The 21213-nt window shown below is 47.3% G+C and overlaps 2 protein-coding genes and 1 pseudogene across 2 annotated transcripts in view; 1 reads left to right on the plus strand and 2 right to left on the minus strand.

The window, feature by feature from the left end:
• LOC115125788 (microfibrillar-associated protein 5-like) overlaps positions 1-2982 on the plus strand; it is a 32308-nt gene extending 29326 nt beyond the window's left edge. Inside the window, exons 5-7 of the mRNA XM_065007389.1 lie at positions 1486-1573; positions 1753-1826; positions 1974-2982. Of these exons, the coding sequence (XP_064863461.1) occupies positions 1486-1573; positions 1753-1826; positions 1974-2089 (278 nt within the window). The 3' untranslated portion in view covers positions 2090-2982. The remainder of the gene's footprint in view (positions 1-1485; positions 1574-1752; positions 1827-1973) is intronic.
• A 3289-nt stretch (positions 2983-6271) lies between these two features.
• LOC115111947 (adaptin ear-binding coat-associated protein 1-like) lies at positions 6272-15041 on the minus strand. Its single transcript, XM_065007391.1, has 8 exons — positions 14915-15041; positions 13853-13953; positions 13257-13361; positions 11394-11475; positions 9577-9685; positions 9128-9386; positions 6475-6580; positions 6272-6379 (listed from the first exon to the last, which is right to left on the minus strand). The coding sequence occupies exons 1-8, from the start codon at positions 15007-15009 to the stop codon at positions 6325-6327; spliced, it is 912 nt and encodes a 303-aa protein (XP_064863463.1). The 5' UTR covers positions 15010-15041; the 3' UTR covers positions 6272-6324.
• A 493-nt stretch (positions 15042-15534) lies between these two features.
• On the minus strand, positions 15535-19499 carry LOC135563060 (single-stranded DNA cytosine deaminase-like; annotated as a pseudogene).
• Positions 19500-21213: the final 1714 nt, after the last annotated feature.

Here is a 21213-nt window from a genome sequence, read left to right on the forward strand (position 1 = left end):
AGGTGTCTTTCTCTATCCTACCGCCTGGTGAGTGAGGTGCCTGTCTCTACCCTACCGCCTGGTGAGTGAGGTGTCTGTCTCTACCCTACCGCCTGGTGAGTGAGGTGTCTGTCTCTACCCTACCGCCTGGTGAGTGAGGTGTCTGTCTCTACCCTACCGCCTTGTGAGTGAGGTGTCTGTCTCTATCCTACCGTCTGGTGAGTGAGGTGTCTGTCTCTATCCTACCGTCTGGTGAGTGAGGTGTCTGTCTCTACCCTACCGCCTGGTGAGTGAGGTGTCTGTCTCTACCCTACCGTCTGGTGAGTGAGGTGTCTGTCTCTATCCTACCGTCTGGTGAGTGAGGTGTCTGTCTCTACCCTACCGCCTGATGAGTGAGGTGTCTGTCTCTACCCTACCACCTGGTGAGTGAGGTGTCTGTCTCTATCCTACCGTCTGGTGAGTGAGGTGTCTGTCTCTACCCTACCGTCTGGTGAGTGAGGTGTCTGTCTCTACCCTACCGCCTGGTGAGTGAGGTGTCTGTCTCTTACCCTACCACCTGGTGAGTGAGGTGTCTGTCTCTATCCTACCACGTGGTGAGTGAGGTGTCTGTCTCTACAATACCACCTGGTGAGTGAGGTGTGTGTCTCCACCCTACCGCCTGGTGAGTGAGGTGTCTGTCTCTACCCTACCACCTGGTGAGTGAGGTGTCTGTCTCTATCCTACCGTCTGGTGAGTGAGGTGTCTGTCTCTACCCTACCGTCTGGTGAGTGAGGTGTCTGTCTCTATCCTACCGTCTGGTGAGTGAGGTGTCTGTCTCTACCCTACCGCCTGGTGAGTGAGGTGTCTGTCTCTACCCTACCGCCTTGTGAGTGAGGTGTCTGTCTCTATCCTACCGTCTGGTGAGTGAGGTGTCTGTCTCTATCCTACCGTCTGGTGAGTGAGGTGTCTGTCTCTACCCTACCGCCTTGTGAGTGAGGTGTCTGTCTCTATCCTACCGTCTGGTGAGTGAGGTGTCTGTCTCTACCCTACCACCTGGTGAGTGAGGTGTCTGTCTCTACCCTACCTCCTGGTGAGTGAGGTGTATGTCTCTACCCTATCACCTGATGAGTGAGGTGTCTGTCTCTACCCTACCACCTGGTGAGTGAGGTGTCTGTCTCTACCCTACCGCCTTGTGAGTGAGGTGTCTGTCTCTACCCTACCGCCTGGTGAGTGAGGTGTCTGTCTCTACCCTACCGCCTTGTCAGTGAGGTGTCTGTCTCTATCCTACCGTCTGGTGAGTGAGGTGTCTGTCTCTATCCTACCGTCTGGTGAGTGAGGTGTCTGTCTCTACCCTACCTCCTGGTGAGTGAGGTGTATGTCTCTACCCTGTCGCCTGGTGACTAAGGTCTTCAATGTGGAACAGAAACATCACTAAACAATGTTAGGCCAGGGATGACCAGGGGTGTCCAGTGTTATCTAAACATTGTGTGTGAGTTATCTGGTTGTTGTGTGTATCCTCTGTGCTAGACTGTAGGGAAGAGACGTACCCCTGCACCAGGATGTACTCTGTCCACCGGCCCATCAAGAGATGCATCCACTCCCTCTGCCTTTACAGGTAAACTGCAACTACAGGTTCTCTCTCACAGGAAAACATAGACACACTCAGTGCCTCCTGGTCATGCGGTCAAAGTTCATTGGTTTCAACCTGAGAGCCTGTACAGAGAGGCATGTTTTAGAGACAGCAGCTGGGCTCTGATTATAGTGTAATGATGTCTGTCTCCTGGTTTGTCTCAGCCTCCCTCGTGTCTATGTGATCAACAAGGAGATATGTGTTAGAACTGTCTGCCAACAGGATGAGTACCTGAAGGGTAAGACAGTCCACCTGATAGCACTTCATTAGACCCGTTGTTAGGATTACAACAACATAACAATCTGAGTGCATGAAACACTTACTGGTTTTAGGACAGCATGTACATCTGAGCCCACACATCCTCTCTCTCTTCTCTCCATCCCAGCTGAGCTCTGCAGGGAGAGGTCCGGCTGGCCCAAACGCTTCCAGAGGTCAACCACCAATAAGAAACGCTGTCGCAATCGCCATAGCAACCCCAAAACCTGGGAAAACAAGGCCTGATGGGCCCAAGATGGTGGAGATGGAAGGAGGGGCGGAGGAAGAAGGGAGGAAGGAGAGAAGGAGTAGGAGGGAGGAAGGAGAGAAGGAGGAAGGAGTAGGAGGGAGGAAGGAGAGAAGGAGTAGGAGGGAGGAAGGAGAGAAGGAGTAGGAGGGAGGAAGGAGAAGGAGGGAGGAAGGAGAGAAGGAGTAGGAGGGAGGAAGGAGAGAAGGAGTAGGAGGGAGGAAGGAGAGAAGGAGTAGGAGGGAGGAAGGAGAGAAGGAGTAGGAGGGAGGAAGGAGAGAAGGAGTAGGAGGGAGGACTCCCTTGGAGACAGAACACTGGGTTGTCTCCATAAAAACACCCCAAAACATCATAAATCCACCGCTCAACACCTGGTGCTAGCCAGCCACACACACACACACAACCAGACACACACACACAACCAGACACACACACACAACCAGACACACACACACAACCAGACACACACACACACACACACAACCAGACACACACACACAACCAGACACACACAAACAAACAACATATATATATAACACAGTCCATGTAACTCCAGTTATGAACAGTCTGAGTCATATTTCTCAGTTCTGATATTAGCCCTGTGTTTTAATAGAACTGTATGTGAATATCAGGGGAGAAATCACTCCCCACAGATTGGACCTGTGTTTTATTTGACACGGATCATGTTCTGTGCCGTTGCGGGCTGTATAATACTGTTCAGATGGAACGCTGTTGAGTTCCTGTAGTTGTGTACTGTAGAGACAGTCTGAGAACAATGTATCCACTCTGTCATTACTGACACCTTATTGTAAAGCACTCTATCACAATCCAATACCAAAGCAGTGCAATACTACAAAGCAGTGCAATACTAGCCAATAAAATGTCATTCATTGGTTTGTGTGGATCACTTTATTGATGTACATTAGTTGATATCTTTATGCTTTGATTTTCAATACATCAGCATTTACATACACATATTTTATTTGTAATGTCAAGAATAAACACATAAACCAACATGAGTCTACACAGACTCTCACCAGTTCATACCAATTCTCCCACTAGCTGTGTTCTCACACAGGAAATCAATCAATTATCACCTCATTAATAAACATCATTAATAAATAAACATTAATAAACATCATGTCATCAGTCAATGCAAATGTTTGAGTCCATGTGTGTCCATGAGAGAAAGACACACACAATGATAAGTACAAAAGCCACATAACTGGCTTACTGTAATATTATGATGTCCTGTACAGCATTATCACCCCTCTATCCATCCATCTATCAATTTATCCCTCCATCCATCCCTCCATCCATCCATCCCTCTATCCTCCCTCCCTCTATTCCTCCATCCATCCCTTTACACCTCCCTCCCTCCATCCATCCCTCCTCCCTCTATTCCTCCATCCATCCCTCCCTCCCTCCATCCCTTTATCCCTCCCTCCAGCTTTGCCTCCATCCATCCATCCATCATCCCTCCCTCTATCCCTCCCTCCCTCCCTTCCTCCATCCATCCCTCTATCCCTCCCTCCCTTCCTCCATCCATCCATCCCTCTATCCCTCCCTCCAGCTATCCCTCCCTTCAGCTATCCCTCCCTCCCTTCCTCCCTCCCTTCCTCCATCCATCCATCCATCCATCCCTCCCTCCCTCCCTCCCTCCATCCTTTCTCTCCCAATAACAACACAACAGTAAAGTGAAACACTGCATCTCACAAGGACTGGAATGGTCTGACTGCATTGACAGAGTTACGTTAGTTCCAGGGTTCAACGTATAGAATACAGACAGACAGACGGACGGACAGACAGTTGTATGTACACACACAGGGCTATTCATCCAGCAGGGCAAAAGTCGTGACCTTAAATGAGTCATCTCTACCCAGAAACCCAGAGGGACTGTTTACATCACAAGGCCTAAATTATTACATCACAAGGCCTAAATCAGGCCTGTCTATCACCCCATGGGTTTAAGCCCTTCCTCACCCTCCATCGCTCCTCAGAACCCACTCATCTTTCCCTTTCATCCCCTCACTCTGCTGTCCCTTCCCTCAATTAGAAAACTTTTTTCCTCTCACTCCCTCCATTTCTGTGTTAACTAACACCAGCCTCCTGTTAAAACAATGCAGCCAAGTGATCCAGACAAGTGCTCATCCCCAGCCAGCAGTGATAATGTACACAGCAGCTGCTGTTGTGCATCTCACCACTCTCCCTGTCAGACTGTGGTTGTAGGACCGCAATAGCCCACTAAGGGGCGCCAAACAGCACGCCTGCTGTGTAAACTTACAGTAGATCAGTGTCCACTCAAAGCAGAAGCTGCTCCAAAGCACAGCTCCAGACTCACCGTGGCCTAACCTTAGCAATTAAGAGGAAAACGCAAAACTGACCTTAGATCAGATATGAGATAACTTGGTCATATACTAATGCATCCAGGAAAGCCTGTAAATCAGTTATTTCAGGCGATAATTCCAGTTGTACTGGAGATTCTAAAGGAAAATTAGCTACAACACTACCACAACAACAATGGGAATTACAAACTACTGACAATATATACATTTACAATAATATATTATGTACATAAATTAATTAATGTATTTATTTATCAAGACTATATTAGTGTGAGTCACCATCATTCCTTTCTGTACCATCTTTCATTTAAAGAGATTTGCCCTCAGTAATAAATAAATAATCTGTTGCAATAGATAGAGAGACAGAGGAAGAGAAGGGCAAGGAGAGGAGACGGGGGGAGAGAGTGTAGAGTTGGGGCTGAGAGGGAAAGATGTAGAGGAAGAGAAGGGCAAGGAGAGGAGACGGGGGGAGAGAGTGTAGAGTTGGGGCTGAGAGGGAAAGATGTAGAGGGAGAGGATGGTAAGGAGAGGAGATGGGGGGAGAGAGTGTAGAGTTGGGGCTGAGAGGGAAAGATGTAGAGGGAGAGGATGGTAAGGAGAGGAGACGGGGGAGAGAGTGTAGAGTTGGGGCTGAGATGGAAAGATGTAGAGGAAGAGAAGGGCAAGGAGAGGAGACGGGGGAGAGAGTGTAGAGTTGGGGCTGAGAGGGAAAGATGTAGAGGAAGAGAAGGGCAAGGAGAGGAGACGGGGGAGAGTGTGTAGAGTTGGGGCTGAGAGGGAAAGATGTAGAGGAAGAGAAGGGCAAGGAGAGGAGACGGGGGGAGAGAGTGTAGAGTTGGGGCTGAGAGGGAAAGATGTAGAGGGAGAGGATGGTAAGGAGAGGAGACGGGGGAGAGAGTGTAGAGTTGGGGCTGAGAGGGAAAGATGTAGAGGAAGAGAAGGGCAAGGAGAGGAGACAGGGGGAGAGAGTGTAGAGTTGGGGCTGAGAGGGAAAGATGTAGAGGGAGAGGATGGTAAGGAGAGGAGATGGGGGAGAGAGTATAGAGTTGGGGCTGAGAGGGAAAGATGTAGAGGAAGAGAAGGGCAAGGAGAGGAGACGGGGGAGAGAGTGTAGAGTTGGGGCTGAGAGGGAAAGATGTAGAGGGAGAGGATGGTAAGGAGAGGAGATGGGGGAGAGAGTGTAGAGTTGGGGCTGAGAGGGAAAGATGTAGAGGGAGAGGATGGCAAGGAGAGGAGATGGGGGAGAGAGTGTAGAGTTGGGGCTGAGAGGGAAAGATGTAGAGGGAGAAGATGGTAAGGAGAGGAGACGGGGGGAGAGAGTGTAGAGTTGGGGCTGAGAGGGAAAGATGTAGAGGAAGAGGATGGTAAGGAGAGGAAACGGGGGAGAGAGTGTAACTTTGGGGCTGAGAGGGAAAGATGTAGAGGGAGAGAAGGGCAAGGAGAGGAGACGGGGGAGAGAGTGTAGAGTTGGGGCTGAGAGGGAAAGATGTAGAGGAAGAGAAGGGCAAGGAGAGGAGACGGGGAGAGAGTGTAACTTTGGGGCTGAGGGAAAGATGTAGAGGAAGAGAAGGGCAAGGAGAGGAGACGGGGGAGAGAGTGTAGAGTTGGGGCTGAGAGGGAAAGATGTAGATGGAGAGGATGGTAAGGAGAGGAGATGGGGGGAGAGAGTGTAGAGTTGGGGCTGAGAGGGAAAGATGTAGAGGGAGAGGATGGTAAGGAGAGGAAGCCAGGAGAGGGGTGAAGAGAGAGAGAAATAAAGAGAGAGGGAAGAGAGAGAGAAAGAGTACACTGAGGTTGAGGTGATAATATACAGTGTTCTGCTGGAGTCCTCCTCTGGTCAGGGGTTAAAGGTCAGGTGAAGGTCAAGTGAAAGGGATTGTGGGACGGCCTCAGAACTGCTGCCAGTTGGTGGAGCCATCATCGTTGGCGAGAGGAGACATTGACCTGCATTATGGGGGAAAAGAGGAGAGCATTAATGGGGGGAACAGAATAATGAAAGAAGAGAGAAAAGGATGAAAGATAAAAAAATTTCCCCTTACTTTTCTGGGGCAGAGAAGTCTCCCCACATGTCCGAGCCGCCTGCAGGGTTGGGGTTCGGCTGCACCACAGAGTTGGAGTTACTGCTGTCCAGGTCTAACAAACAGCCTGAGAACAGAGAGACAACGATAGAATTAGGAAACTAATGTAATAGGATCTCTATGGAGACAACACACATCAAACCCTTCAATAAACACCCTCTACTGCTTTCTCTACATTCATACTCTAACGACAATAACCTTTTTTCTTGGTTAGCTCATAAAACTAAAAGAAAAAACACGCAGGGCCCCATTCGATCCTTAACCTAATTACACAGTGGCATATAAAACATACACTTTATCCCTTCAGTCAAATGAATTCACAGCATGGTTTGGGGAACTGTAAAAATAGTCTTCAACAATGGTAGCAAAATGCGATATACAGAAACAGCAGTTACTAGGGTAACCGAACAAGATAAACAAACAGATGAATCAGAAGCAGCGATATAAAAACAGGGTTGCATTCAGGAGAACACAACGCTCTGAACGTTGCACATAGAATTGTCTTGTATGGAGCTGACATCTTCCCTAATCTACATGCCAGAGCAAATCTATACTGAACAAAAATATAAACGCAACATGCAGCAATTTCAATGATTTTAATGAGTTACAGATCATATACGGAAATCAGTCAATTGAAATAAATAAATTCGGCCCTAATCTATATATTTCACAAGAGAGGCCAGGAGCACAGCCATAGGTGGGCTTGGGGGGACATAGCCCCACCCACTTGGGAGCCAGGCCCAGCCAATCAGACAGACAGTATTTCTGACAGACAGAAATACTGCTCAATATCATCAGTTGTCCGGGTGGCTGGTCTAAGACAATCCCATAGGTGAAGAAGCCAGATGTGGAGGTCCTGTGCTGGTGTGGTTACGCGTGGTCTGCGGTTGTGAGGCCGGTTGGACGTACTGCCAAATTCTCTAAAACAGCGTTGGAGGCGGCTTATGGTAGAGAAATTAACATTAAATTCTCTGGCGACAGCTCTCGTGGACATTCCTGCAGTCAGCATGCCAATTCCACACTCCCTCGAAACTTTAGACATCTATGGCATTTTTTGTGACAACACTGAACATTTCAGAGTGGCCTTTTATTGTCCCCAGCACAAGGTGCACCTGTGTATTGTTATGCTGTTTAATCAGTTTCTTGATATGCCACACCTGTCAGGTGGTACGATTACAGTATCTTGGCAAAGGAGAAATGCACACTAACAGGGATGTAAACAAATTTAGAATTGAGCTATTTGTGCATATGAAAAATGTCTATTTTATTTCAGCTCATGAAATATGGGACCAACACTTTACATGTTGCGTTTCATTTTTTGGTTATTATATACACTATATATATACATACACAAAAGTATGTGAATATCTCTTCAAATTAGTGGATTTGGCTATGTCAGCCACACCTGTTGCTGACAGGTGTATAAAATTGAGCACACAGCCATGCAATCTCCATAGACAAACATTGACAGTAGAATGGACTTACTGAAGAGCTCAGTGACTTTCAATGCGGCACTGTCATAAGATGCCACCTTTCCAACAAGTCAGTTTGTCAAATTGTCAAACTTCCCTGCTAGAGCTGCCCCAGTCAACTGTAAGTGCTGTTATTTTGTATGGAAAGGTGGAAACGTCTAGGAGCAACAACGGCTCAGCCGCGACGTGGTAGGCCACACAAGCTCACAGAATGTGACCGGCGAGTGCTGAAGAGCGTAGCGAGTAAAAATTGTCTGTCTTCTGTTGCAACACTCACTACCAACTTCCAAACTGCCTCTGAAAGCAACATCAGCACAGGAACGATTCGTTGGGAGCTTCATGAAATAGGTTTCCATGGCCGAGCAGCCGCACACAAGTCTAAGATCACCATGCACAATGCCAAGCGTTGGCTGGAGTGGTGTAAAGCTCACCGCCATTGGACTCTGGACAGTGGAAACGCGTTCTTTAGAGTGATAAATACACTTCACCATCTGGCAGTCCGACGGACGAATTTGGGTCAGGAGAACGCTACATGCCCCAATGCATAGTGCCAACTGTCAAGTTTGGTTTAGGAGGAATAAAGGTCTGGGGCTGTTTTTCATGTTTCGGGCTAGGCCCCTTTGTTCCCCGAAGGGAATTCCTAAACTTACATCATACAATGACATTCTAGACGATTCTGTGCTTTCAACTTTGTGGCAAAAGTTTGGGGAAGGCCCTTTCCTGTTTCAGCATGACAATGCCACAGTGCACAAAGCGAGGTCCAGACAGAAATGGTTTGTTGAGATCGGTGTGGAATAACTTGAGTGGCCAGCACAGGGCCCTGACCTCAACCCCATCGAAGACCTTTGGGATGAATAGGAACACCAATTGCGAGCTAGGCCTAATTGCAGAACATCATTGCCTGACCTCACTAATGCTCTTGTGGCTGAATGGAAGCAAATCCTCACAGAAAGCCTTCCCAGAAGAGTGGAGGCTGTTATATCAGCAAAGGGGGGACCAACTCCATAATAATGCCCATGATTTTGGAATGAGATGTTCAGGGAGCAGGTGTCCACATAGATATGCACTCCATGGCCAAATGTATGTGAACAACCAGTAGCATTACACTTCGCTGATCGTGGCCCAAAATGCTCTTCACCTACCTGTGTTACTTCCCCCTGAGAGCATGTCACTTCCTGCTGAGTATGTGTTGTTTCCTCCTGAAAATGTGTCACTTCCCCCTGAAAACGAGTCACTTCCCGCAGAGAATAAGTCTCCCCCTGAGAATAAACCTTCGTTGTCATTGGAGGAGCTTGACATAGGGGGAGGGGCTATCTTGGTGCCTCCACCGCCAGGGGGAGGAGGGAGGAGCCCAAAGCCACCAGCGCTCTGGGGGCGGGACTTGTCTCTCTTTCTGCCTTGCTGAGAGAGGAACAGAAATAGAAAGAAAGAGAGAGGTGCGACGGGTGAGAAGGAAGGAGAGGTATAGGTGTCTGCTTGACAACGCTTATAAACAGAGCAACGTGTGCGTGCATATTCGCTTTTTAGTTGTTAAGCGCTAACCAGATGGTACCATGGAAGGAGTATTATGGGTATGAGTTGAGGAAGTTACCCCGATATTGAGAGTGATGGTCTGTCCTTCTTTGAAACCCAGGTCCAGTTTAGGAGTGTTGTCTGGAGTCTGAGACTGCTTACTGATCTCAAGCTCCTGTTTCACCCACCTGAGAGAGAGACAGAGAGACAGAGGTAGCGAGCGAGCGAGCAGTAAACAGAGAGAAAGAATGAGAGGGAAAAAGGGACAGAGTTATTAGATATATACATGATCTGTAGATATTACATTTCAAGCGTCTTTATTCTTTTGAAAAATGTTCTGTGCATAATGTTTACTCTTAATTTGTGATTGTTTATTTCACTTGCATTGGCAAGACAAAGGAGATGATTGTGGACTACAGGAAGAGGAGGACAGAGCATGCCAACATTCTCATCGACGGGGCTGCAGTGGAGCACGTTGAGAGCTTCAAGTTCCTTGGTGTCCACATCACCAACAAACTAACATGGTCCAAGCACACCAAGACAGTCGTGAAGAGGGCACGACAAAACCAATTCCCCCTCAGGAGACTGAAAAGATTTGACATGGGTCTCCAGATCTTCAAATGGTTCTACAGCTGTACCATCGAGAGCATCCTGACGGGTTACATCACTGCCTGGTATGGTAACTGCTCGGCCTCCGACCACAAGGCACTACAGAGAGAGTGCATACGGCCCAGTACATCACTGTGGCCAAGCTTCCTGCCATCAAGGACCTCTATACCAGGCGGTGTCAGAGGAAGACTCCAGCCACCCTAGTCATAGACTGTTCTCTCTGCTACCGCACAGCAAGCGGTACCAGAGCGCCAAGTCTAGGTCCAAGAGGCTTCTAAACAGCTTCTACCCCCAAGCCATAAGACTCCTGAACATCTAGTCAAATGGCTACCCAGACTATTAGCAGTGCCCCTCTCACCCCCTCTTTACACCACTGCTACTCTGTTGTCATCTATGCATAGTCACTTTAATAACTCTACCTACATGTACAAACTACCTCAACTAACTGGTGCCCCTGCACTTTGACTCTGTACTGGTACGACTTCGAGCTCCTCTCCCTGTTCGGGCGGCGCTCGGTGGTCGACATCACCGATCCCTTTTTCCTTTTCTGTTTGTTTTGTCTTTGGTTCTTTTTCACACCTGGTTTCATTTGTGTTAATTTCTGTGTGTGTAATTGTAACCCGTTGCCTGCCTCAGTTTGTGCGGGATTAGTCGTTGAGTTGTGAGGTGCTCGGTTAGGTATTACCGTTATTTGTTTTCACGGGTTCTGAAGTATATGAGTGTCGGAACTTTGTTTGTTCCTCCGTACGTTTTGTACGGGTTTTTTTATTGTCGAGGACGTTGTCCTTTTGATTCTGCCATTCCTGTGTTGGTGGACTTTGTTATTCAACACGCTTCTCAGACATCCTGGCTCTCCTGCGCCTGACTCCTACACCTACCACCTAGACGCACGTTGTCACAGGTACCCCCCTGTATATAGTCTTGCTATTGTTATTTTACTGCTGCTCTTTAATTACTTGTTACTTTTATTTCTTATTCTTATCCGTATTTTTTTTAAACTGCAATGTTGGTTAGGGGCTCGTAAGTAAGCATTTCACTGTAGGATCTACACCTGTTGTATTCTGCGAATGTGACTAATAAAATTTGATTTGATTTTGATTTGAATATAAACATATTTTCCATGTCAATAAAGCACCTTGAAATTGAATCGAGAGTTATAGAGTGAAACAGATGACAGGCCATTACTAATTCATGTCAGTTAGAAGTCAACATTGAAGCTCTGAGCTGCACTTGTTTGCTAATGTTATGAGTGTCATCTCTGTTGTGACAGCTGTAAGAGCAACACACTTAAAGTGGTCCTGCAGCGCCACGTTGAAGTCAAACGAGTCTCCTCTGTCCCCGAACCCGATGCCTATGAACGCACTGCGACCTGAGAAAGAGGCCAGAAAAGAACAACAATGTAAATTACAAATCAAATCACTTCCTACACACACTGATCCTAAAACAGAGACCTAGCACAGTGAGAAACAACTGATTGTGTACTCCAAATACTGTAGTAGAATACTGTTTCATACTACACACTCAAATGATCCAAAACAAACCTTGTTATTACTGTGGTATATTATTACTACTACTACTACTACTATACTGAACAAAAATATGAACGCAACATGCAACAATTTCAACGATTTTATTGAGTTACAGTTCATGTAAAGAAATCAGTAAATTGAATTAAATAAATTAAGCAATAATCTATGGATTTCACATGACTGGGCAGGGGCACAGCCATGGGTTTGGCCTGGGAGGGCATAGGCCCACCCACTTGGGAGGCAGGTCTAGCCAATCAGAATAAGATTTCCCCCCACAAAAGGGCTTTAATACAGACAGAAATAGTTCTCAGTTTCATCCGCTGTCCAGGTGACAGGTGAAGAAGACAGATATGGACGTCCTGGGCTGGCGTGGTTGAATGTGGTCTGAGGTAGTGAGTCCGGTTGGATGTCCTGGGCTGGCGTGGTTGAATGTGGTCTGAGGTAGTGAGTCCGGTTGGATGTCCTGGGCTGGCGTGGTTGAATGTGGTCTGAGGTAGTGAGTCCGGTTGGATGTCCTGGGCTGGCGTGGTTGAATGTGGTCTGAGGTAGTGAGTCCGGTTGGATGTCCTGGGCTGGCGTGGTTGAATGTGGTCTGAGGTAGTGAGTCCGGTTGGATGTCCTGGGCTGGCGTGGTTGAATGTGGTCTGAGGTAGTGAGTCCGGTTGGATGTCCTGGGCTGGCGTGGTTGAATGTGGTCTGAGGTAGTGAGTCCGGTTGGATGTCCTGGGCTGGCGTGGTTGAATGTGGTCTGAGGTAGTGAGTCCGGTTGGATGTCCTGGGCTGGCGTGGTTGAATGTGGTCTGAGGTAGTGAGTCCGGTTGGATGTCCTGGGCTGGCGTGGTTGAATGTGGTCTGAGGTAGTGAGTCCGGTTGGATGTCCTGGGCTGGCCTGGTTGAATGTGGTCTGAGGTAGTGAGTCCGGTTGGATGTACTGGGCTGGCGTGGTTGAATGTGGTCTGAGGTAGTGAGTCCGGTTGGATGTCCTGGGCTGGCGTGGTTGAATGTGGTCTGAGGTAGTGAGTCCGGTTGGATGTCCTGGGCTGGCGTGGTTGAATGTGGTCTGAGGTAGTGAGTCCGGTGGAATGTAATGCCAAATTCTCTAAAACGATGTTGGAGGTGGCTTATGGTAGAGAAATAAACATTAAATTCTCAGGCAACAGCTCTGGTAGACATTCCTGCAGTCAGCATGCCAGTTGCACACTCCCTCAAAACTTGAGACATCTGTGGCATTGTGTTGTGTGACAAAACTGAACATTTTAGAGTGGCCATTTTTTGTCACCCGCACAAGATGCACCTGTGTAATGACGATGCTGTTAAATCAGCTTCTTGATATGCCACACCTATAAGGTAGATGGATTATCTTAGGAAAGGAGAAATGCTCACTACAAGGAATGTAAACAAATATGTGCAAATGTATTTTGTGAAATAAGATTTTTGGTTGTATGGAACATCTCTGGGATCTTTTATTTCAGCTCATGAAACATGGGAACAAAACTTTACATGTTGCATTTATATTTTTGTTCAGTATAATAACTGCTAATAGAAAATGTGGGGAAGTAGTGTGTGATACTTCTTTCTAATTTGGCCAGATGGTGACTAGTGATGACAACCAACAACCCACCACTCTCATCCTGGATCCGAAGCACAAAGTACCGACTGGAGTCACTGACGGTTTCTATGGCAATACCAGGGTACTCGTCCACTGGTGCCTGTGCAAACAGCTCCCCTGCAGAGACGGAGGGAAATTAGAACTCAGGCATTATAACTAATGGTTCGAGTCAAGAGTCAGAGGGCAAGGTGGAGAAGTTAACATAGTCCTTTCAGATCAACAAGAAGTGCCCAGGGGACAATTTGGAATTGGGCACGATGATCTTCTGACTAGAAGTGCCTTGAGGTGGGCTAGGGGCTAGGGTAGGAGTTCCCAATTACATTCAGCAGTGGGCCAATTTTTCCTTGAGCGTATGCTCGGAACATAGTTATAAATTATTTGCACACTGCAAATTGACCGCAAGAAACAGATATAGTATTTGACAAAAACAGAATAGTTTCAAACGTTGATTACATTGGGATACGATCACATATGCCTCTCTATTTATGCGTGAGAATACTTGGGAACAGATTTCCTACATTAAAATGACTTTGATCTCTTCCTGGTGATTTTACAGTCTTTTATGTCCATGAACAAAAATGATTATTTGTAAAGATTTGGCCTCTCACCAGAGATCTTGTCCTCCAGTTTGATGAAAGCCACTTTTCCCCGAGCCGTCACTCTCATACGGCCTGTCCAATCAGGGGCGTCCAGCTTCCAATCCGCAGCCCTGAGGGCGACACAGACAGCCAATCAGAGATGAGACTGACTGTATAGGTGTGTGTGTGAGAAAGAGGGAGACCATGTTGATAGCCAACCACCACACTTTGCTACTGAAATGAGAGTGTCTGAGCTGGCAGTTCACCAGACCTGGGGTGGAATACCCCCTCATTATTATTACTCACTACATCACACAACAGACTCAGCTTTGTGCGTGGTCATGGCACGTTACTGGTGGTCAGCCAATCAGCTCCCAGGAGACAGATACAGTATGGAGCGCTGTCCAGTCAGCATGGAGACTGGATCACGTTAAAACACCAGCCAATGAACAAATGGGTAAACACAATATAGTCACATTGCCAAACATAGACTGTACCCTAACAGGACTGAAGTCACTGTCAACAAGATATCCTTTAACGAACCCTGGTCAGAAAGTAATAGGATAGGCGACAACAGAGAAAATGCCCAGATAATCCTCAAAGGGAGTAAAAATCTCACCTAATCCTCTGGACCTTTAAATACCGTAGTATCTGTTATAGCCTTTCATTCAACATTCGCCCCAAATAAGAGTGCAGTCAAAGCGCATTTTATAAAACGGGGACACGACACAGTCACGTTTTCGCACTGAAAACAGGATTCCATGTCATTCATTGTCTGATACCGAAAGGTGGACATCAATAATGGCAGGTGTATTCTCCCGATCCATCCCACCACGCACAACTTTGACATCTGGTGGTAGACTATTCCTCCCCAACCAGTTTGCCTAGTAAACCACCTTAGAAAAAGCTATTGCGCACTGCAAAGGCAACAGAGACGAGCATTATAGCCTTTATATGGGCTATGCATTGCCTTGATGTGGGGACAAGAGCTTTGCCTACGGGGAGGTTGATATATCGCCGCATCAACAATGGATGCTGGAGTCAGACAAGGGCAAGGTCACCGGTTGATGGTGACGGAACCGTGTCTCTTACCTGACTCCCCGGTTCGATGCCCGCGGCGGGATTCGGTAAACGTTGACGTCAGGTTTCACACACAGGATCGACTCGTATTCGCCCTCGGTCGCCATCTTGACTTTAATTCAATCGGTGTGTGGTGATCGTGCACGTTAACGGGTGCGAGACCGTAATACACTGTGTATTTGCGCACAAGAAGCGTTCACATCCATTTCTAATGTCATTTATCCAGATTAATCAACCATTGTCAGTGATAGTTTAGGGATCATTGTAATCAATTAGCCTACGTTTTATTTGGTTGTTTATCGTTGGCTATGTGAGAGATAAAGAGCTGGTCAAATGTAAATAGAGGATAGGATAATGTCAACACAAAACGACTCAATCACAGTTGGAGGGAATGATTTAATGGATGTGTTACAAGACAATAATAATGGAAAAAGGGTAAACATGTAAATCCCATGGATTAAATAACAGCATATAAACACATTATTGAGTTGTACAGTTGACCTGTTTCAGTTATTATTATTTACTTTACCGTGATAGATTAAAGTGACATTTACAGTATATCACTGACACCAGTGGGAGGAGCAGAAATAATATAGCTCCATATCAGCGAATATGACAGGGATAGAGGTGAATCACAGTCCAAGTAGCTCGAAAGCATCTCCCCAATCGTCTGCCTCACCAGGCTGAAAGACAAATCAGTAAATATTATTAGCCTAACTCAAGGGTACAGTGCATATGTGTGTGTGTGTGTGTATGTTAGTTGTGTAGTGTGTGTGTGTGTGTGTGTGTGTATGTGTGTGTGTGTGTGTGTGTGTGTGTGTATGTTAGTTGTGTAGTGTGTGTGTGTGTGTGTGTATGTTAGTTGTGTAGTGTGTGTGTGTGTGTGTGTATGTTAGTTGTGTAGTGTGTGTGTGTGTGTGTGTATGTTAGTTGTGTAGTGTGTGTGTGTCCTACCTGGAGGATGTCATTAAGTTTCCTGGCCAGTTGAACAGAGTTCTGATGCAGTCCGTCCCAGGCCTTAAACACACGCTGTCTGCAAGCTACAAAGGTCTGCCAACAGTAGACAACAGTAGAAATAGTCTACAGGGAAGAGACAGAATTATAATGAGAGACGTACTCACACACACCCTCTCTACCTTCATAGTTCATGACAGTGATCCCCGGCTCTCTGCAGCATGCGGAGACCCTCTCTCGCACTGCTGTCCTCCTGGAGACGTAGATCCTGAGGCGGAGGTTGGGGGTCTGGCTGAGGAACTGGGCCAGCCTGTAGGAGCAGTCTGAGCAGGGGGACCAGGAACAGAACCAGGTGACTGAGTAACACAGTCCCACACTGTCTGGAGCTCCATAACCCCACAGGCAGGGACACAGGGCGCCTGCTTCCATGAGGCGCAGGAACAGAACCAGGTGACTGAGTAACACAGTCCCACACTGTCTGGAGCTCCATAACCCCACAGGCAGGGACACAGGGCGCCTGCTTCCATGAGGCGCAGGAACAGAACCAGGTGACTGAGTAACACAGTCCCACACTGTCTGGAGCTCCATAACCCCACAGGCAGGGACACAGGGTGCCTGCTTCCATGAGGTGCAGGAACAGCACCAGGTGACTGAGTAACACAGTCCCACACTGTCTGGAGCTCCATAACCCCACAGGCAGGGACACAGGGCGCCTGCTTCCATGAGGCGCAGGAACAGAACCAGGTGACTGAGTAACACAGTCCCACACTGTCTGGAGCTCCATAACCCCACAGGCAGGGACACAGGGCGCCTGCTTCCAGGAGGCGCAGGAACAACCAGGTGACTGAGTAACACAGTCCCACACTGTCTGGAGCTCCATAACCCCACAGGCAGGGACACAGGGCGCCTGCTTCCAGGAGGCGCAGGAACAACCAGGTGACTGAGTAACACAGTCCCACACTGTCTGGAGCTCCATAACTCCACAGGCAGGGACACAGGGCGCCTGCTTCCAGGAGGCGCAGGAACAACCAGGTGACTGAGTAACACAGTCCCACACTGTCTGGAGCTCCATAACTCCACAGGCAGGGACACAGGGCGCCTGCTTCCATGAGGCGCAGGAACAGCAGCTGGGGGGTGGAAGGAAAGAGCATGATGGAGGTGTGTGAGAAAAGGAGAGGGGTGAGGAATGAGGGAGAGATAGTGATGGAAATAGGGGAGGAAGTGAGAGGGATGAGGGAGAGTGAGTGATGGAGGTAGGTGAGGAATGAGGGAGAGATAGTGATGGAAATAGGGGAGGAAGTGAGAGGGATGAGGGAGAGTGAGTGATGGAGGTAGGTGAGGAATGAGGGAGAGATAGTGATGGAAATAGGGGAGGAAGTGAGAGGGATGAGGGAGAGTGAGTGATGGAGGTAGGTGAGGAATGAGGGAGAGATAGTGATGGAAATAGGGGAGGAAGTGAGAGGGAGGAGGGAGAGTGAGTGATGGAGGTAGGTGAGGAATGAGGGAGAGATAGTGATGGAAATAGGGAGGAAGTGAGAGGGAGGAGGGAGAGTGAGTGATGGAGGTAGGTGAGGAATGAGGGAGAGATAGTGATGGAAATAGGGGAGGAAGTGAGAGGGATGAGGGAGAGTGAGTGATGGAGGTAGGTGAGGAATGAGGGAGTGATGAGGATAGGTGAGGAAGGTAGACAGGTGAGGAATGAGGGAGAGAGTGATGGATGTAGTTGAGGAAGAGAGAGAGAGAGAGAGAGAGAGAGAGAGAGAGAGAGAGAGAGAGAGAGAGAGAGGGGGGGATGACTGAGGGAGGAAGATGTAGATAGAGAGAAAGGAGAGGTAATGCATGGATAGAGAGTGGAGAGTAGAATGAGGGGAAAGAGAGTGATGAAGATGGGAAGGAAATAAAGAAAATGGGAGAGATAGGAAATATATAACGACGGATGACAGATGATAAAATTTGTTCCATGTTTCCTCCTCTCCTCTCCTCTCCTCTCCTCTCCTCTCCTCTCCTCTCCTCTCCTCTCTTCTCTTCTCTTCTCTCCTCTCCTCTCCCTCTCCTTTCCCTCTCCTTTCCCTCTCCTCTCCTTTCCCTACTCTCTCCCCTCCCTCTTCTCCCTACTCCCTCCCTTCCTCTCCTCTCCCTCACCTCACCTCTCTCTCTCTCTTCTCTCCTCTTCTCTCCCTCTCCTTTCCCTCTCCCTCTCCTTTCCCTACTCTCTCCTCTCCTCTCCCCTCCCTCTTCTCCCTACTCCCTCCCTTCCTCTCCTCTCCTCACCTCACCTCTCCTCTCCTCTTCTCTCCTCTTCTCTCCCTCTCCTTTCCCTCTCCTCTCCTTTCCCTACTCTCTCCTCTCCTCCTCTCTCTCCTTACTCTCTCCCCTCCCTCCTCTCCTCTCCTCTCTCTCCTCTCCTCTCTCTCTCTCCTCTCCCCTCCTCTCCCCTCCCTCCCCTCCTCTCCCCTCCTCTCCCCTCCTCTCCTGTCCTCTCCCTACTCTCTCCCCTCCCTCTTCTCCCTACTCTCTCCTCTCCTCTCCTCTCCTCAACATTTACATTTACATTTAATTTAAGTCATTTAGCAGACGCTCTTATCCAGAGCGACTTACAAATTGGTGCGTTCACCTTAAGACTTCCAGTGGAACAGCCACTTTACAATAGTGCATCTAAATCTTTTAAGGGGGGGGGAGAAGGATTACTTTATCCTATCCTAGGTATTCCTGAAAGAGGTGGGGTTTCAGGTGTCTCCGGAAGGTGGTGATTGACTCCGCTGTCCTGGCGTCGTGAGGGAGTTTGTTCCACCATTGGGGGGCCAGAGCAGCGAACAGTTTTGACTGGGCTGCGCGGGAACTGTACTTCCTCAGTGGTAGGGAGGCGAGCAGGCCAGACATGACAGCCGGACCGGTTGCGCAGGTGTCCAAAGTCGAAGGAGAGTGAGTTTGGTCCCACCCGCCTCTTGACCACGATGCACAGGTAGGTTTCGTGTCAGCCCTTGGCCCAGCGCATGTTCTTATAGTGGTAGATAAACTTCTTCTGGGCCAACAGAACACTGAGACACAGAAAGTAGGTTTTCACTGAAATAAGTAGTAGAGATGAATGCTACATCTATTTTTATACACAAACTGAGGCAGGCCTATGGTGAAAAGGTGAATGGTTATAGCCACTACTATTGCTTTTCCCTCCTCTGCCCCTGTAGTGTCTTTTCTGGTGTGGAAAAATCATATATTCTGGTTATGAGGACTGCACTAACAACTCAACACTTTCCTCTTCTTCTTTCACAAAACCACAGGTTTGGTTAACCGTCTGTCAATGAACTGGTGTCTAACAAACTGGCCCTGGTTCTCTCGGTCTCAGTTTGAATCAGACAGCTTTCAGTGAAACTAGCGAAAGCTATTCAATACATTGTTGTCATCATCACCGAAACTTCTGATTGTGCTGCATAAGAGAAAGATGACAGGAGTGGTTTCATAAAGCATCATCAATAATAAATAGGACAGCAATCACCAATTGGCAGGGATTAGTTTTAAAAATGTACCATGCATCAGTTAATCCCGTCATGTGATATTATATCATATACCTTTTCTCAACTCATTAAACAATGAATACAACAAAAACAGATGTTCATTTTACTCACCTGTCAAATTTGTTGATCATTTCAGAAGCCTAATTTGTCACACAGTCAATCAGGTGAGAGTGAGTGGTGTGATGAGTGTGGGGGGAGGAGGGAAGGGAAGGAGGGGACAGGGTAGATATATATATATATAGTGCCTTGCGGAAGTATTCGGCCCCCTTGAACTTTGCGACCTTTTGCCACATTTCAGGCTTCAAACATAAAGATATAAAACTGTATTTATATATTTTGTGAAGAATCAACAACAAGTGGGACACAATCATGAAGTGGAATGACATTTATTGGATATTTCAAACTTTTTTAACAAATCAAAAACTGAAAAATTGGGTGTGCAAAATTATTTAGCCCCTTTACTTTCAGTGCAGCAAACTCTCTCCATAAGTTCAGTGAGGATCTCTGAATGATCCAATGTTGACCTAAATGACTAATGATGATAAATACAATCCACCTGTGTGTAATCAAGTCTCCGTATAAATGCACCTGCACTGTGATAGTCTCAGAGGTCCGTTAAAAGCGCAGAGAGCATCATGAAGCACAAGGAACACACCAGGCAGGTCCGAGATACTGTTGTGAAGAAGTTTAAAGCCGGATTTGGATACAAAAAGATTTCCCAAGCTTTAAACATCCCAAGGAGCACTGTGCAAGCGATAATATTGAAATGGAAGGAGTATCAGACCACTGCAAATCTACCAAGACCTGGCCGTCCCTCTAAACTTTCAGCTCATACAAGGAGAAGACTGATCAGAGATGCAGCCAAGAGGCCCATGATCACTCTGGATGAACTTCAGAGATCTACAGCTGAGGTGGGAGACTCTGTCCATAGGACAACAATCAGTCGTATATTGCACAAATCTGGCCTTTATGGAAGAGTGGCAAGAAGAAAGCCATTTCTTAAAGATATCCATAAAAAAGTGTCCTTTAAAGTTTGCCACAAGCCACCTGGGAGACACACCAAACATGTGGAAGAAGGTGCTCTGGTCAGATGAAACCAAAATTGAACTTTTTGGCAACAATGCAAAACGTTATGTTTGGCGTAAAAGCAACACAGCGCATCACCCTGAACACACCATCCCCACTGTCAAACATGGTGGTGGCAGCATCATGGTTTGGGCCTGCTTTTCTTCAGCAGGGACAGGGAAGATGGTTAAAATTGATGGGAAGATGGATGGAGCCAAATACAGGACCATTCTGGAAGAAAACCTGATGGAGTCTGCAAAAGACCTGAGACTGGGACGGAGATTTGTCTTCCAACAAGACAATGATCCAAAACATAAAGCAAAATCTACAATGGAATGGTTCAAAAATAAACATATCCAGGTGTTAGAATGGCCAAGTCAAAGTCCAGACCTGAATCCAATCGAGAATCTGTGGAAAGAACTGAAAACTGCTGTTCACAAATGCTCTCCATCCAACCTCACTGAGCTCGAGCTGTTTTGCAAGGAGGAATGGGAAAAAATGTCAGTCTCTCGATGTGCAAAACTGATAGAGAAATACCCCAAGCGACTTACAGCTGTAATCGCAGCAAAAGGTGGCGCTACAAAGTATTAACTTAAGGGGGCTGAATAATTTTGCACGCCCAATTTTTCAGTTTTTGATTTGTTAAAAAAGTTTGAAATATCCAATAAATGTCGTTCCACTTCATGATTGTGTCCCACTTGTTGTTGATTCTTCACAAAAAAATACAGTTTTATATCTTTATGTTTGAAGCCTGAAATGTGGCAAAAGTTCGCAAAGTTC

This window comes from Oncorhynchus nerka, linkage group LG3, assembly GCF_034236695.1.
Source record: "Oncorhynchus nerka isolate Pitt River linkage group LG3, Oner_Uvic_2.0, whole genome shotgun sequence".
Lineage (NCBI taxonomy): Eukaryota > Metazoa > Chordata > Actinopteri > Salmoniformes > Salmonidae > Oncorhynchus > Oncorhynchus nerka.